The sequence below is a fragment of the Orbicella franksi genome, chromosome 5 (assembly GCF_964199315.1).
Source record: "Orbicella franksi chromosome 5, jaOrbFran1.1, whole genome shotgun sequence".
NCBI lineage: Eukaryota > Metazoa > Cnidaria > Anthozoa > Scleractinia > Merulinidae > Orbicella > Orbicella franksi.
The window spans coordinates 4,658,980-4,675,745 of NC_138149.1; the positions used below are offsets into that span (position 1 = coordinate 4,658,980).

The window sequence follows — 16,766 nt, forward strand, 5'->3', positions numbered from 1 at the left end:
TGTTATTGGGGTGTTATTGGTTTGTAGTTATGGTAACACACAAGTGAATGTTTGGGGTATTGGGGGGGGGGGGGGGACAACAACAAGAACCACCACCATTTCCCCCCACCCAACCACCCTAAACTTTCAGAGGGTCAAAACTGGCATGCGACCAATTGTACCCTTTTTAATATATGTCCTGGTACCAATGTGCAAATTTTCCTTAGGTCATCTTGTCTTCTACTAATATTATAGTACTGGTAAAATCCTTGCCAGAAAAAGTGTAGCTATTGTCTCTTCCTTTTTTCAGTGGACTATTTTTTGTGGAGTATTTTGATGTTAGTTAGTGGTGAACCTAAAAAAAGTTAAGTGGAGGATTGAAAGGACTTCCAATACCCTACTCTTTCAATCTATCTCTTTTTTCATAACTATATAATTTATATACGTTTATCTTCTTCCATCAGGTAATTAACGAGGTTTCCCTAAATTAGCAATTTAGATCTTGATTTGTTCTCGTTTCACAAGCGCTTTACCTCTTTCACCGAATTTTTCATTTCGTAGAATGATACAAGTATTCAGACAATAAATAACCGAAAATGCTAATGTATGTCCTCTTCTCCAATTTGAATTTTTGTTTTTCATCGAAACGATTTAGAGCCAGTATATATCGTTGAAATGTTTGAATTAAAATTCTCATTGAGACTGCTTTAGGGGGACCTTCCTTTTTCAACAACAAAAATCAATTTTGATATATATATAGATTGACTTCAAGCAAAAAAAAAATACAAGGAAAATGATTTAGCTGACTGCATATTGATTAATTACTTCCCTTCATATGTATAGCAGGTGATTTGTGTCACTGCAGGAAGAATTAGTTTAATAAAAATCATTTTAGTGACAGCTGATGGCAATCATCGGAAAATTGTGTTTTTCTTTTGGCGTCTCATTATTCTGTGCGCTTCAAAATCTAGTGCTCCTCCATATTTCAAGTCAGAAAAGTCCACGAACATATCATAGTTTGACTCATTGCGAGAAATCCTAAAAGATCGAGAAAAATAACAAAACTTCCTGTGATGAAATTATTCTGAAATATAAGCTCAACCCCTTTCAGCACATTTTCACGTGCATAATTACGGAAATAGCAATAGAATTGAACTGAGACCAACTCACTGTGGAATCGTTCCCCAAGAAAATTTTCGATACATCGACTAAATTGATTTTCGAAATCCACTTCGACTTTATAGCTTCTTCCGAAATTGCTTCTTAAAGACATAAACATCGTGAAATGACTCACGCACGGCTCAGAGATATTAATTTATTTCCGGAAAAGATTGTTTTAGCATACAATTTTCTAATTTTTCAGGAGATTTACATTGAGCAATTTTCTAAAGACAGAGCCTCCGAGCTCTGACAACCCAGAAGCAAAGACCCGGAGCAAAGAAACGAACGTTTGACTTTTTCCCGCCATGTTTTCCAAGCTGTTTACGTCTGACCTGTCAATCACAGGTGAGGTTGTTATGACAACATTAATTTTTGGCCTCGTTCTGCGTAATTCTCGTTTCTGATTGGTTGTCGTTGAAGTCCTGTTGTCGCAGTTGCAAAATGGCGTCTTCTTGAATGTGACCCGCCCCAGAGCCCATGGCTGAAAAAAACACCAAAATGGAGAGGGGCCTCTCGCGCGAATATCTTGCTTTTATCTTTTCCATTTTCCTTGCTCCTCGAACCTGCAGAAACTACCTCAGTCCTTTATCTCGGTGGCTCAAGTTAACGAGAAAATGCCTTCTTCTTTGGCCTGGAATAAAACGAATTGTGTTTTCAGAGTATCGAGCAAGGTGTCATTCAATACGGTTTGGTGTACCAAAAAAGGGCGCTTATAGGGTGTGTGATTTTCTCATTCGCTCATCACCGAGTGGTCGGCAGTTGAACGTAAGCCACAATGGCGAGCGCGTAGGAATCACTCAAAGGAACGGACTTATACGTTCGCTTTTCGCCGTTCGTTGAACGAAGAACTGCTCCATTTACCTTTATGGAGGAAATACAAACTAAACCTGGTCCTTTGAAGTTTGAAACGAGCAGTTTCGACACAAGTACGTGCAAGCATTGTTTGTATAAACTAGTCGTACGGAAAATTGTATGCATATTTTAGCGGTCCTTTCACGTCTGAATCTTGTTCGACAGGAAACTTTTCTTCGTTATTCAACAACGCTGAAATGAAGTTTTTACTTCGGTTTCGACCGTCATCTTGTTGTGTTTAGGGAATGGCGGACAAATCGAGTAATTTTCCCTATTTGGGTCGTTGAAATTCATTTTAATTTTTCGATTAATATTCGATGGTGTCTTGTCGTTTCTAATTTTTCGTAAATTTATTCCTTTCGCAGTTGATGTTGGTGCCAAGAAAGAGCAAACCAAAGCGACGAACGTTATGTTTCAAGGAAAGAACATCCACTCTTCGCCGCTGGACGGGAAACTTCTGTGCAGTTACAGCGAAAAGCTTTGTAAGCAAAGGAGACTCAATGGCTACGCTTTCTGTATTCGTCATGTGTTGGAGGATAAAAATGCCCCTTTTAAACAATGCCAGTTTGTGGCAAAATACAACGGACATCAGTGTACAAATCCCATACCGTTTGCCGAGGACAGAATGTAAGCTTATTTGTATTTTCTTTTTCTGTTTCGCTTCTCTGAATTTCAATCTTTCAATCGCTTCCGCGCTTTCTTTGATGTGCGTGGAGTGGAGCGAACTAATCTTTCTCACGATATAGCAGTCGCTTGGTCGTTCTAATTCGAACTTTTATCGTTCCGTTTACTTTTTCAGCTACTGTAATAGCCATTTGCAAGTGTTGGGAATCGTTCCTAAGAAGAATCGACGGAAAAAACCGGGCGAAGGATGTGAAAACGAAGTGAATTCATCTTCGTCGACCTCTGAATGTAAAGCAAGAACAGATGTTTTAACGACTCCTGCCTCGACAAACATGTCTTCGATTCCCCCTCAACTCTATCCTTTTCGTTTAAAAAAGCCCAAAAATGTACCGCAGAAGAGAACTTATACGAATATTCCTGCGATCGAAGAGTTGAAGGATAGTCAAAGGAAGTGGCAGAAGGATAGGGCAGATTTATTCAAGATTTACGGTAAGAATATACGAAATTTTATTGCTGTACACGCGTTTTCGTGTTTTTGTACAGAATTATTTCATGGCACCTCGATAATCTTAAACACGAGAATATCGTGTTACAATAACATCCAGCTTCTGTCCTATTTCATGGCATCGTTTTGCCACGTTCTTTGGTTAAAGACACCCGTTTTCTTGTCATCGTTTCGCTATTCTAACGAAATCTATTTGACCTAATACATCTAATAAAGCTTTGTACGAGAGCAGAAAGATTTGGAATTTATCAAGTTAGCGGATTTTTCCTGTCAAGTAAGGGACATGAGATAATCATGAGATGTGAAGCAGTTTCCTCGTAGGATTTCCCTGAAAAAGATGTTTTGATGAGCGTTACATCCACCAGTTTTCAAGCCACGTTTCTTGTATTTTGAGCAGACAACTTGTTCGGTGGCAGTGTCTTATTTTGTCTGATTTGTTTGGTGTTCTTGCTATGCACCTATGGCGTTTTTTAGCTTGGAAAATTCAGGTATCATCATCAGGAAAATAGACGTGCTATTAGAAATTTAACCAAAGCATATGTTAAAAGAAGTGAACTTGAAAACTGCTAAATTAGGTGAAAATAAAAACACTTTACATCATATGCCGTAATTTTCATGGGGCAGGCTATTTCTGGAAGCAAAGAACTTAAAAGTTTCACAAATAACGAGATAATGTGGTTTGAAATTCCAATTAAGTTTTACCCTAGAATGTACAATACATATTGTAGTCTACATGTAAGCAGTTTAGAGAGAGTGGCTTGAGTTTTCAGTGTTTGTGGGTTAAAGAAAGAGTCTTTCAGTGTGTTTTGATACAAATAGTTGTTGCAAAACGCTTCAACATGTATTTTTCCTTAAATGTTATGGTCTTAGCTCTGCATGTTATTGTAGGCATCTCCATGGAAATAATGGGGCTGGGAACTCCTTTAATTTCCACAATACACTGTCAAAGCTTAATTTCTGTTTTCAACATCAGTCATTGTCAAGCTAACAGGTGTTCGGAAATTATATTGGGAAAATCTAGTTGGAAAATAACTCCACCAAATTATAATTGCTTGGCAGGGTGCGACAAAAAACGGTGTCCACTTGCCCCAGACGAGAGTTTTTGGCCAGTGGGCAAGTGAGTTTGAGATGTGTAAACCAGTGTAAGAATTAAATTTGTGCCAGATGTCTTTATAAGTTTCGCTATTCACTAATACTATACAGGTTTTGTGACTGATATGTTGTTAGGAGTTGTGTGAGGTGCAATCGAATGCTTTCTGTGTACTCTGTATTTTATGTTCACAAAATTCTTAAACGCTTATGCTGGTATATCAAACTCAACATTGCTAAAAAGCAAGGTTTGTGAAGCCAAATTGGGTGCACACTGCACTAATTCTTTAAATTCTCATTTGGCTTATTTTGTTTATAAAATGTTCAAGGACAGTTTGTAGCCCAGACAGTCCAGTGAACCAATTAAACTTGAAGCAAATACATGTAGCGGTGGCAAAACGGGTGAAAATATGTGTGAGTAAGTCCCTATTGTTTTTTTTTTACTTCTGATTGGACGACAAATTAAAGTGATGCAAGTTTTCCAGCATATCACTTAGCATAGTAATGCAAAACCAAGGTAAATGAGAATTGATTTCAACACTCGGGTGAAAACTGCTTTAACTGGTTGATATATTTCCTTTCAGGTATTGACAGCTCAGATGATGATAGTTCCAGTGAGGGTGATGAAATGCCATGGCAACAAATATGGCTGTCGTCTGACAGTGATCTTGATTACGATGCTCTCAGAAAAGAAAATAACTGGTCAGTTTGTTTGTGTTGGTGATCTTTTAAGATATTATAGAAAGAGTGTACTATAGTGTGAATGTGCATTTTTGAACTCAGTACAGTTGGAAAGTATAAACAAGTACTAGCTGTTAGGGCAATCCAATAAGATGCCGGATGTAACCTGGTTTTTAGTGACCTTCTGTGCAGGTTTATTTTAGCGGAAGCTTGGTATTTCTCCACAAAACATTTTGCTGCCATCTTCAATTTTTGGAGCACAGGGAGTTTGAGGAGAAAAAGAAATTTTTGCCAAGCTGGTGGATGATAGGCAAGCCAAATGACGTGGCAGGGGAAGGAGAGAAAATAGTTCTTTTCCCTTCCTCAACCCCATCCCTGCCCACTCTATATCAACATAGCAGCTTGGTGAGTGATTGCAAACTCAAAGGGTAATTCATGCTCCCTAACAAGATATCTGCAGGCTACGGGTTTTGGGGAAGCACAGTATTGACACAGTAGTGGGACTTGCTCTGCCGGACTAAAGTGTGGAACTTATGAGTCTAGTACTAATCATTAATTTAGTTTGTTTTCATTCTGTTCTCTTTAGCCTTGAAGCTGATATACGAACTGCTAAGATTTCCAGACTAAGTACCCAACTTCGCAGGCAACTTCACCAGCTGCGGAGAACACTGCGGTCAGGCCGTAATCGTTACAAGGATCTTTTAGCATCTGGTAGTGTTCTTGTTAAGGCTGTTCACAGTAACAGTTCAGCATGTGTGGATTCTTTACTTGAAAATAGCAAGAAGTCAAGGAAAACAAGGTGAGAGGGAGATAGTTTAAGTGGTCTACATTGCTGTTTCTTAAGTTTCTGTGGCAGTATATTGCTACCAGCTACTACAAATGTACCTGAAATAAGCCTTTTGGTTTTGATTTTGCTAATAGAACTTATTGTAACAAGTTCCCACCTCAGCTATGCTGGCTAGCAGTATGTCTCTCTTTAAGCCCAGTGTCCCACAAGGCACTCACCTCTAATTTTAATAGCATTTAGTGACAAGTATTTTCATCCCACCTAGATGGGATGCTAGTCCATAACGATTACCCTCAAGACCCAATAATTCTCGTGGATGATAAGAGGCATAGATAAACAAAACCCATTGCCATGTCCTTTGTTAGGCTTGAACCCAAATCACTTCATCTAGAGATCAGTGCATCAACTGACTAAAAGCTTGTATTTTACTCATTGTCAACATGGTAGAAATTTGCCCAGAGATAATGATCATTTGCGTAATGCTTTCAAACTAAATTGACCACCAGACACTAACGTTGTAGTAGAAGTTAATTTCGTCAACAGGAAAATGACCATTTTGCACAAGTTGTTGAAATTTTATTTTTGTTACAAGTAGTATTTTGGCAGCTACTGACATCCTCTAGAATGATGTATCAGGCATTAATGATGTAGTAAGTATTGTTTCTGTTTATTGACAGACCAAGACCAGCAGCATGCCAGAGAAAAGCATGTGCATTTTCTAAGGATGATGTGCAATGTGATAAAATGGCTTTCCCATATACCAAGTTTTGCAAGGATCGTATCTTTTCAGCAACTGATAGGGGTTGTACTACTTAGTTAAGGAAAAATTGCTGGGATTCTAGATATGGAGGTCTTTGCTTGATCAGTAGCAAGGGTGGCTAGGCAAACAAAATTAGTTAAAATTATTGTATGTATGTTTGTGAATAATGGCCAAGTATTCTAAAATTTGAAACATTTATGATTCAAGTTTGTTTGCTTGTTGGTGGTTCAGTGTCCTCACCCCCATAAAACATTTGCTTAAAGTGTATATTCCTTGGCTGTTGAGATTCACACAAAGCTTGTAAAGTTGTATTCTGAGTTAGCACCTTTAACTGAATGGAAATTGTTAGATATAATGAATGACTCCAAGCAGGTACTATATGCTCAGTGCACGGCAAAGTGGCCCGGAGGTTTGCAGTGTTCTGTGCCAGTGTTTGATGTTATCCACGAGCGACCTCTTTGTGATGAGCATGCTAGGAAAAAGGTAGTGTTTCTAAAGATGCTGTGAGTAATATGACAGTTAAGGTGGCTCAAAACAGTAATATTTCTGTGAGACACCTGGTCTCTAGCCCACACTTCAGTGCAAAGCATCACATGATCACCTGAGGGGTCACGAGATTGAAGTTTGCAAAACTTAAAACAAACATGGTGGCATGAGGCCTACTTTGTAAAACTTTGTTTCTGCCAAGTTTGAAAAACAGCAGGAAAAAAACTACTCTAACTTCAAGTTTTCTTTGTTCTTTCTACTCCATTCTTTTTCACCTTGGTATATTTATGGTACTCTTCTTCTACTGCTTATGCTTCTAAAGACAACAGCAAAAAAAGAAAACACTATATGCGTTTATTTGCATTGAACTGTGGGCTTTACTGATCAACGGACTGCCTTCACAGGTGCACAAGGGGCAATCTTGCAAAGTTGAGATTTTAATTTGCGTGTAGAATGTGTGTGAAAAATTCCTTATCCACGAAGCTAATGTCTCAAAAACTGATCCGGCGACCCTACTTTTTTAAACAAATGCAAAAACATATTCAACGGCAAAAGCGTAATACATGTGTGAAATTGTAAAAAAATTTGTGGAGTGAAATTCCTCCAACTTGGAAATTTCCACTTTTTTTAAATTTAAGCAAAATCTACTCCACAGAATTTTTTTCTAATGTTCCCTGTTTCTTCTTTTGTGGCTGATAAAAAGATTTTTAGAATAAAAACATGGGATCATGGGCTTAGTTTTTAAGATAGATGCAATTGATGGTAAGAAGTGGGTCAAGTTTGTTGCTATGCAACAGAACAGTGCAACCTTAATTTACGACTTAACACTGTGAAAGGTATAGTGGAGAGTTACCTTAAAAAATAGCGCAGCAATTTAAAACAGTGCAGTTCTAAGCCTGAAAAATTGCACCTAGTTCTCAAAGTTGAGCCACCTTAAACCCCCCAAAAGACATTGTGCATAAACCATTTTTAAAAACTTTTTGGTTGACCATTATTCAGACTATGAGTAGTCCCTCTTTTGCTTAGTCCCTCGTGCGTGATGCGAAAGAAAACTGCGAGAAAAAAATGGCCACGCAAAATCCTGGGGGTGAGGAGTGTGCGAAAGGAGGGACTACCGCCTAAGCCCAAGAGTTTGAATTGTGCGTTGCTCTCACAACGCAAAAATATGATTGGCTTATGCTAGGACATGTTACGTCTTGCAGGAGTAGAGCAGTTTTATTTAGGATATCTCCTGGGGTTAATGACAACAGGTGATAGTAAGAGGATGTCAAGATAAGAAATCCTACACCAAAAAATCACTCAGCCATGAAAGGGCAAACTCTTGGGCTTAGGCAGTAGTCTCTCCTTTTGCATGATCCTCGCCCCCAGGATTTCGCGTGGCCATTTTTTTCTCGCGGTTTTCTTTCGCGTCATGCATGACGGACTAAGCAGAAGAGGGACTACTCGTAGTTTAACCCTTATTTTGTATTTTCTACTCTCACAATTAAGTAGTAGAGCACTTTTTCCATGTTTAGATAGCCTCATCTAAACACAAGTGGGGTTAGGAGAATTCAAGACAGTTATGAAAACACTTGACGTTGTCTGAGGTTGGCATAACTTTCAAGAATTCCCTTTTGAGAATGTGTAGGTTACTAAAAATTTTGGTGACAAAAAAGCACACGCCTATCGTAGAAATTACAGAAATTAGCTACATGGTTTTATTTTTTGCAGGCCAAGTTTCAGGAAGCTCAAGCCCAGGCTCAAGCTGCAGCAGCAGCAGCAAAGACATCTCCAGGAGTAATCAAACCTCCTGTGAAGAAACCACGCCGCAAACCGCAACCAAAGGCATCTTTACCTCAGAAGGTCCCGAAACTCCCCAAAAAGCTGCTCAATAGGAAACCTGTTGCTCCAAGGCCAAACAAGGCAAGAGTAGTAAAGACACCGAACAATTCTTTAAGACCTGTTGGCTTGGACAATTCATTTAGTCCAGACAATTCATCTGATATGTTGTCTCCAGATATCAGTTTATCGTTATCATCAGACTATTCACATGGGAGTGCGTCTTCTCCAATATCACCAGCACTCGATGACTTTCAGCAATATGATTCTTCAATGTTTGAATCTGAGCAAAGAGATGATATACTTCTTGGTGGGCTAGAACATGAGGAAAGTGAACATGACATTCTTAACGACAATTTCCCAGGTGTGTCTAATGGTAGTTCTTCCATCAAAGGCCTTTATCCTGGCAAAGACAAGAATTGTGGAGCTGGACACTCTGTGCCTGCTTCAGTGATTACACACACACCAGGGTTGTTAAACAGCCCTGCCTTTCTTAGTGCTAGTCAAGGTGGCACAGGCTTGATGGACGCCAGAACTAAATTGTCTCCACTCAATAGCAAGAGTAAGACAAACAAAGGTTCTAAACCAAGAGAAACAAAGAAACTGGTTAATGCAAGTAATGCTTCTTCCCACTCAGTTGAAAGCATTCTATCACCAAACATTCATCATAACAACATGAAAATGGAGAATAACAAGATAAAAGAACTTGCGCTTAACAAAGACCCCATGTTCTCTCCTCCACATGGACTTCTAGGAAGTAATGACTTGAAGTCACACAGCAATGGTGTTACCTCTGATCATCTCCACTCTCCGTCCATGACAATGGATGCTATCCTGTCTCCTACGCAAAGATCCTGGTCAGCAATTGTTAGTAGTAACACGTCTCCAGCTTCATCATCATTTACGTCACCACTTAATTCTTCACAAACTGGATTATCGAGACTAGTGTCACCACCTTTTTCTCCACCCTCAATGTCCCCTCACATTTCACCCCACACTACCCTTGGGAGTGTCTTCACATTTGACAGACCAACACACTTTCAACAATCTCATATTACATCACCGACACTTAGTCCCGCTAGTCCATCATTCCTTCAAGGGCAAATAAAGCAAGCAGGGGCACCTTATCAACGGCCCAATGAGCTTGACAACACTGAAGATCCATTTCTTTTCCCAGTTGACAGAGACCAATCGTTATTTGGTGGTCCATTTAATCAGAATCATGACACTTCCTTGGGTGACCTGCGGTTAAGATGAATGGCATGTTGAGCCCTATGTTTGTCCCCCACAAGCAAAGCAGAAAGTTCTTTAACATCATTTTGGGCAATATGTGGAAAATATCTTTTATGTGGTGAAAGTGACAAGCTAATGTGTCATCTATCGCTCTGTCTATAGATGCAACTTCTTTGTGGACTGCAAAAATCAGGGACCTGTCTGCAATTTATGCGAAGATTTTCCAGACATGACATTTTTTTAGCAACAGCTTAATTTGATTGGTCACTGCTGAAGAAACAGAGCTTGTTGTTACTACTATGTAAATATGGACACTGTAAATATTAAGCCGTTCCTCTCCTTTCTCAAAAAGGTGCAACTCTCCACAGAAAGAAAATATTGTGGTCTGTGATCAGTCTGTTTCTTAACATCTGTGTGGAGTGAACACAAAAATAGCTTGCTCTTTGAGCACCCAGAAGCCCAGCCACCGTGGGCCTGTGCTGCTTGTGGCTTTTAGTTTTACTGGATGCTGCAATTGGATCATGCTACTTTTGCATTCACTCAACACTGCTTTATAGGGAAAACAAAACTTCTTACAGTCTAAAGGAATGAAATTTACAGGCCTAGTATTGTAAATTGACTTTACTTTGCATATTTGAAGAGAAATCATAATTAATTTGGAACCAACGTGATGAGGAGTTCTGAATCACTTGTTTGACTGTCAAAATATTTTCCCTTTTCATCTTGTCGATTTTTAGACCAGTTAAAACATTCCACAATCTTTATTCATTCATGAAAGTCCTGTTGGTTTTTTTGTGGTTGTATCACTAATAATTGTGGAATATTGAAACTACCACAAGTGACCTGAATTTGAAATTTAGAACTGCATTTAAAATGCAACTGATGTTATTTTGAGGAAACCACTGAACACTTTATACCGTATTTATGCAACTTCGTCTCAAAGATGGCTTGAAATATTAATACTGCGATTACTCTCTGTGAATGTTCAGGTGGATTATAGTTTCTTTTCCTCAAATTGGTTGGTTTTGTATGTTGTGATTCAACATTTAACAGTCCCTTTTCAGGGTATTTCTTTCTTGTCGCCATGTTACGAAAACTTTAAATTCTACGGTGTTTTTTCAAAGAAATCCCTGGGGTGTGTTGAAACCTTTGGATTTTTGTTTTTGTTGTATTTGCAAGCTCTTTCACGCTGTATGTAGCTCAATGTTTTGTCCTCAACATGGGTACTAGTTTATTTTTTCTGTCTTTCTTGTCTTTATATTCAGCTATTTGTACTGACCTATATGTTAGTTTCATGAAAATGTTGAGGGGCTGCAGCCAGGATAGGTCACACTAAAAATTAAAACGTTTTCTGGCCAAAACTAATTGTTAAACACAAGCTTTTGACTGCATTAACTGTAGTCTTCATTGAGTGAAGTGTTTCAATAGGCACAAGAAATTCAAAATATAGAGTGATATAAAGAATATAATAAAATAAAATTAGGAATTTTTACTAAAATAGAATGCTAGCAAACCATGATGGCTCCCAGTGTGGACAATAACTAATATTCTTTATGGCAAAAATTCTTAATTTTAATCTACAATCTTTTTATCACACTATATCTTAGAATTTTCGGTGCCGCCTTCATCATTTCACCTTTTAAAGACTGCAAAGCTTGTGTTTTCAAAATATTCTTAGTCAGAGAACGTTTTAGTTTTACTATATTTATTTCACTTTCTTCTTGAAGCAAGTAAGTTTGATTTTTGTTGCTTAGGGCAATGCTTTGGGCAAAATACCACTACTACTTCTTCCTCATTGATGATGAAGTGATGTGCTTAAAACTTGAGATACATTCTTGGCCTAGCTATTTAAAATCTCCTGTTTTATCATTGTACATTGTACAGCAATCACTGAGAAAGAAGATGGATTGCTCAAAGTACCGATGCTAGCGTTAAAAAGAGAAATATTGCTTTCCACTTTCTTGTGCTTTTATCAAACAAGATCCCTCTATGTAATAGAGATTATACTCCCAAACAAACAGTACTGTGGCCTCAGAACTTAAAATATATTTAATATAGAACATTTGTATAAAAAAATAAAGTATTTTCTGACAACATGATGACCTTGTCAATTGTTGCTAAGGATCCTTCCAGTGATGAATATTAAATTTCTCTTTTATGAGGCTCTCACGGCGACAATTTTAATCCATCACAGTCTTTCGTATTCCACTGAAAATCCAGGGCTGCTTGAGAGAGAAAAGAGGAAAACGAAAAACAAAACCATTTCTATTGGCTCTATAGCATTTGCAATTTCCTCAGAGATTTGGCATTCAGCTCCCCTCCCCTGCAAGGGCTGGGGTTGTGGATACTCCACCGACAATGGTAGAGTTTTAGCGAATTGAAGTGTAGAAAAGGCTAGGAAAAACTTTCCTTCAGGCTTTTGAAAGCGGCTTTCAAAATTTCGTACAGGTATATTAGTGACGAGCAGGTGCGAAGGCCTCTCGGGTTTGAAATTAGCCCGGGGAGTACTCCCTTATATGGGCTATATGGGTATGTGCCGCCCCAAAGGGTATGGATTTTCAGCCGTTTTGGTCATAAATAGGGTTTTTACCACTATTGCTACTAATCTCGCAATCTGATTGGCTAATTTGCCGTTGTCGATCAGAGTCCAGACAACGTTGCCCGCGTCATTGTGCCACGCTCTGAAAAAACATTTTCTTTGACGTTGATATTATGGTGAAAAAGCAAATCGAATGTGGTTTATGGTTGTCTGTACTCTTATCGACACCGATATGCGTCATCACAGTGGTCAAAATTTGTTGTGGACTCACGAGGCGCAGCACTGAGTGAGTCCACAACATTTTGACCAGTGTGATGACGCATATCGTTGTCGATAAGAGTACAGACGACACTAATCCACATTCGATTTGTTAAATCGATTTTAGCCATTTTGATCATAAATAGTGTCTTGGTTTTGCACGCTAGTCTTGAATTGGGCATGTTTTTTTAGAAGATACTACTTTTTTTATCATTATCGATAAGACCGATCAAAAAAAGCCCTTCACGATGCCTTTAACATTGGTCTGAACTGGTGAACTAATTATAATGCTGGTCTGAAACAGGGTATTGATTTAGGGTCAAGTCATAAATAGGGTCTTGAAAATCGAAGAAATTGGTCATAAATAAGGTAAGAGTTTTGAGAAGCGGGCCGCACACCCGCACCCAATTTTTCTCGGAGTACCCCCGCCGGGGCCGGGGGGGAAGTAGCGATTTTTTTTTAGGGTAGAAATTTTCCGGTGGACCTTTTCTCCGGTGAAGATTTCCCCAGGGGGCTCTATTTTGTCATTCAGCCTGTACATATCCCATTGAGAGGGACCATGCCTTCTCCTTGTTATAATTACGGAAAAATAGATAATATTAGCAGGCAGAGATAAACCAGCTCCTCAACTGAAAAGAGAACAAAAAGCAACAAAGGCAGAAATTCTTGGAGAGCGCGAGAGAGAACGGGGAACAGAAATCTGAGAAATCTCGGGGTTTCCTGTTTCAGACATACAGCGCGGCATTATGGGAAGCATCTTCGACACAGAAGATGGTGGTTTTGCTGGCGCGTATTTCAAACACATGAACAGCTTTGAAATACCGAGCGGCCGTCGACGCTCTTACGACGATTTCACCATGCCAAGAAACGCCTGCATTCCCGTGACAGCAAAGAGGAGAAACAGCTTTAGTAAAGGTATGTTTTGTAGTGTTAAATCAACCGGGTAAACAGGAATGTTTGTGCGAAGCTCGAGTGCGCAGCTCGTGGAATTGAAAGTTTCCGGCACCTTGCCAGAACATTACGACACAAGAACATTTATCCTGGATTACTTTAAATGGTAACTTGGTCCATTAATAAGATGAGATTCATTCTCCTATATAAAATCCGTGTCGATTCTGCCCTCTCATGGTGGCTTCCCAAATTGTCCAGTTTTCGAACAGCGGGGGTTCATTTCAACATCTTCTGGTCACGTACGTCCTATAACTTGTGCTGGTTGTGTAGCTGAAACAGGCTACCAGTTTTTTAAAATTTCGAATTACTCACTCCCTTGCTTTGCAAAAAAAATCCAAGCATTCCTTGCTTTGTTTAAATATAAATTTTTTAAATCAGCGTCCGACGAGTTTGTACATTTTGCAACGAACATCCTTCAACAATCGAACTTAGAAACCTCGAAGGATTGGAAAGTCGCTCGATATCAGTTAGATTTCACGCCTGTATTGAATTTATAGACTTTCTCTCCTGGTACCAGAGGTTTTCTTTCTCTCTTTCTGCTAAAGTACACAGCTTCGTTGCCGGTGAAAGATGTTTTCTTCTCTCACCACTTGAAAGAGGAAAGACTTTCTGGCACCAGGAAACTTCGCAAACTTTCCGAACGAATGCTCGTTTTGGGGCGAAAAATCAGTCATTCTTCGTAAATATAGGCTTATAAACTTGTAAATTGTAAGCGCTTGGTCAATTTCAATTCAATCGTTTCTTGGGGTGAAAGTTAGACTTCTACAACCGTAGGTTTTATCGCTGTTGGACAACTCCAGCGCTAACTGAAACCTCAGTATCTTGAATTCAATAAGCTTAGATGTAATATTGCAAATCATTATGCGCTTTCTCGCACTAGCAACGTGTCGCTTCGTGATATTTTTTCGTTTCGTGGACAGCTTTAAATTTTTTAGTTAGTATTTATAATTGTTGTTTGTATCCAGATGCCCTTCACTACAATGAAAGCCCTTGGGATGTCTTTGGTCTTCTTGCAAACAAAGCGTGTGTAATTGTGTTTGCCCATTTGGGGCATAACTGGATTAGCAAACGAATTTTTATTTGCTTTTTCACGATTTTCTGTCTGTGTTTACTGTCTCAGTTTTCGCTTCAAACGTTTCCCTTTAAAAAGCAGTCATGGGGTGGAAGAATGTTGAAGTTTTCCTAATTCTGTGGATTTTTTTTTTAACCAGCTTTGAACTTCGGAAATGCAAACGCAATAGCCCAAGTAATACATTTTAATCACTTGGACTCAACGTGAGTTTCTTCAGCACGTAAATAAACAAACATGTTTTTTCCACGAATTCTTCCACGTACAAAAATGAAAAGCTTTCTACCTTGTCAATAGTTTTGGCCGGCAGAATGTTTTTATAAACTTACTTTCAGATTTTTATCAGTTATACGCTTTGGTTCCTCCTGAAGAACCACTTATTAGTAAGTGTTTTGTTTTTAAGCTAATTACGGTTTTTGTAATATTTAATCTGTGATGCAATCTCTTTTCGAAGAAGTACTGCCTTTTGCATCTGCTCGCTATTAGTGTTCTTACTTTGGCGGTAATTAAACTGAAAAGTTTTTTTTTTTTTGTTATTCCAAACAATGTCTGTTTACTTTCTAAACTTAAGAAAGTTTCAACGGAGGAAGAATTTTGTACAATGTAGCAGTGGCAGTGACATAAGGAAGCAAAAAACCAATGTGTTGCCTTTCGTTTTAAGTAGAAAAAATTCTTAAATTTCATTTCTTTGAGAGAAGGCTATGAAGCGAGGGGACTCTCATTGAGAGGCAAAACTTTCTTTTCTATTTGTAGCGTTAAAAAGTCATCATCCCAATACATTATCAGCAGATAACGTTCATTTGGACTTTCGCTAAAAACGGCTTGAAAATCTGACGTAACATTTTTAATTTCACAGCGTGCTTGCAGGTGGTTTTATTCGGTTTTATTTGCCAATTCTCGCAAACGTGTAGAAATGCGCACAGCTGGGAGAAGACAGAAAACTGCCAAGCTGAGGCAGCGTCCACACTGCGTCGGAGAAATTTGAAAACGCAGCCCTGTGTCTACGGTTAAGCCTACCGTCCACACTAATCCGTCGAGAAAACGGAGCTTTTCGAAACGCTTTACAAACCAGATGGATTTGAAAATGCGCGCTTTTCGTTTTCGTGGGGACCGAAAATATTTTGGAAACGGAGTTTTTCGAAAGGATGGCGTTAGGAAAATCATGTGATATTCCTGACTGAGTTTTCCTCAAACGCAAATCCAAAATTGTTGCGTTTTCAATTTCTCCGGCATAGTGTGAAAGGAAAACATTTGATACGCTTTCAGAGTGAAACCTCCGTTTTCAAATTCCTACAGCGTATGCACTTTAATAGACCCTATTCATAAATGGCTGCCAATTAAAATTCTTTTCACGTTAACTATTAAAATTAGCCCAACTAACCTCGTTTTTGAGTTGATAATTCAAAAGAATTTCTACTCTCAAACTAGCTTAGTTGGGCTAATTTAAATGCATACAAAAGAATTTTAAACTGGCAGCCATTTATGAATAGGGTCTATTGTTCGCTGGTACCTCTCTCTCCACGCAAAACCTCCGCTGGGGGAACAATCGACTGTTATTACAAGCGTGAGAATTTAAAGGACGCTACCTAGACTTGTTTCAGAAGGTCGTGACGGTACCGACGTTCGTTTCCCGCCAATACACTTGAACCACACGCGCGCCTTGCCAGCTCGCTTAGTGTTGTTCCTGGCTTGTTCTTAGGGGAAGTAGAAGTGAAAATATCTTTACTTAGATCGAAATTATTTTTTCACAACTGACTCTTCACGAAATTAAGCGGCGCAGTTTTAGAAACTAACCAATTTTAGGCGCAGTGTCAATTTCTTGTACGCTGTTGGGGATTTTAGCTTAGTTATTAATCGGATAATAAGATGTATTGACCAAGCGTGAGGTCAAGATGGAAGAATAATGGCCTCGTTCTTTTTTTTTTTTTTTTTTTTTCGTGTTGTCGGCCAAAAAAAGGAAAAGGAGAAAGCCAA

The 16,766-nt window shown here is 38.9% G+C and overlaps 2 protein-coding genes across 4 annotated transcripts in view; both read left to right on the forward strand.

Annotated features, from left to right (window-relative positions):
* The first annotated feature begins 1,304 nt into the window (after positions 1-1,304).
* On the forward strand, positions 1,305-12,073 carry LOC145487371 (uncharacterized). Of its 2 annotated transcripts, none has more exons than XM_081466131.1 (8): positions 1,305-2,066; positions 2,358-2,619; positions 2,792-3,105; positions 4,795-4,912; positions 5,478-5,690; positions 6,356-6,456; positions 6,788-6,921; positions 8,635-12,073. In XM_081466131.1, exons 1-8 carry the CDS (start codon positions 2,006-2,008, stop codon positions 9,997-9,999), a joined length of 2,568 nt encoding a protein of 855 aa, XP_081322257.1. In that variant the 5' UTR covers positions 1,305-2,005; the 3' UTR covers positions 10,000-12,073. The 2 variants fall into 2 exon arrangements, with proteins under 2 accessions (XP_081322257.1, XP_081322258.1); XM_081466132.1 differs by lacking the exon at positions 1,305-2,066 and adding an exon at positions 2,113-2,253.
* Positions 12,074-13,462: 1,389 nt separating this feature from the next.
* LOC145487372 (uncharacterized) overlaps positions 13,463-16,766 on the forward strand; it is a 32,161-nt gene continuing 28,857 nt past the window's right edge. Inside the window, exon 1 of one of the 2 annotated variants that reach the window (XM_081466133.1) lies at positions 13,463-13,687. In XM_081466133.1, the coding sequence (XP_081322259.1) occupies positions 13,519-13,687 (169 nt within the window). In that variant the 5' untranslated portion in view covers positions 13,463-13,518. The remainder of the gene's footprint in view (positions 13,688-16,766) is intronic. The other variant, XM_081466134.1, reaches the window with a different exon arrangement.

Excerpts from the sequence above, each read along its gene's own strand:
- LOC145487371 (XM_081466131.1), top strand. The coding sequence starts at position 2,006 with ATGGAGGAAATACAAACTAAACCTGGTCCTTTGAAGTTTGAAACGAGC. Across the intron at positions 3,106-4,794 it reads AGATTTATTCAAGATTTACG|GTATTGACAGCTCAGATGAT; the intron begins GTAAGAATATAC and ends ATTTCCTTTCAG. Across the intron at positions 6,457-6,787 it reads TACCAAGTTTTGCAAGGATC|ATATAATGAATGACTCCAAG; the intron begins GTATCTTTTCAG and ends GGAAATTGTTAG.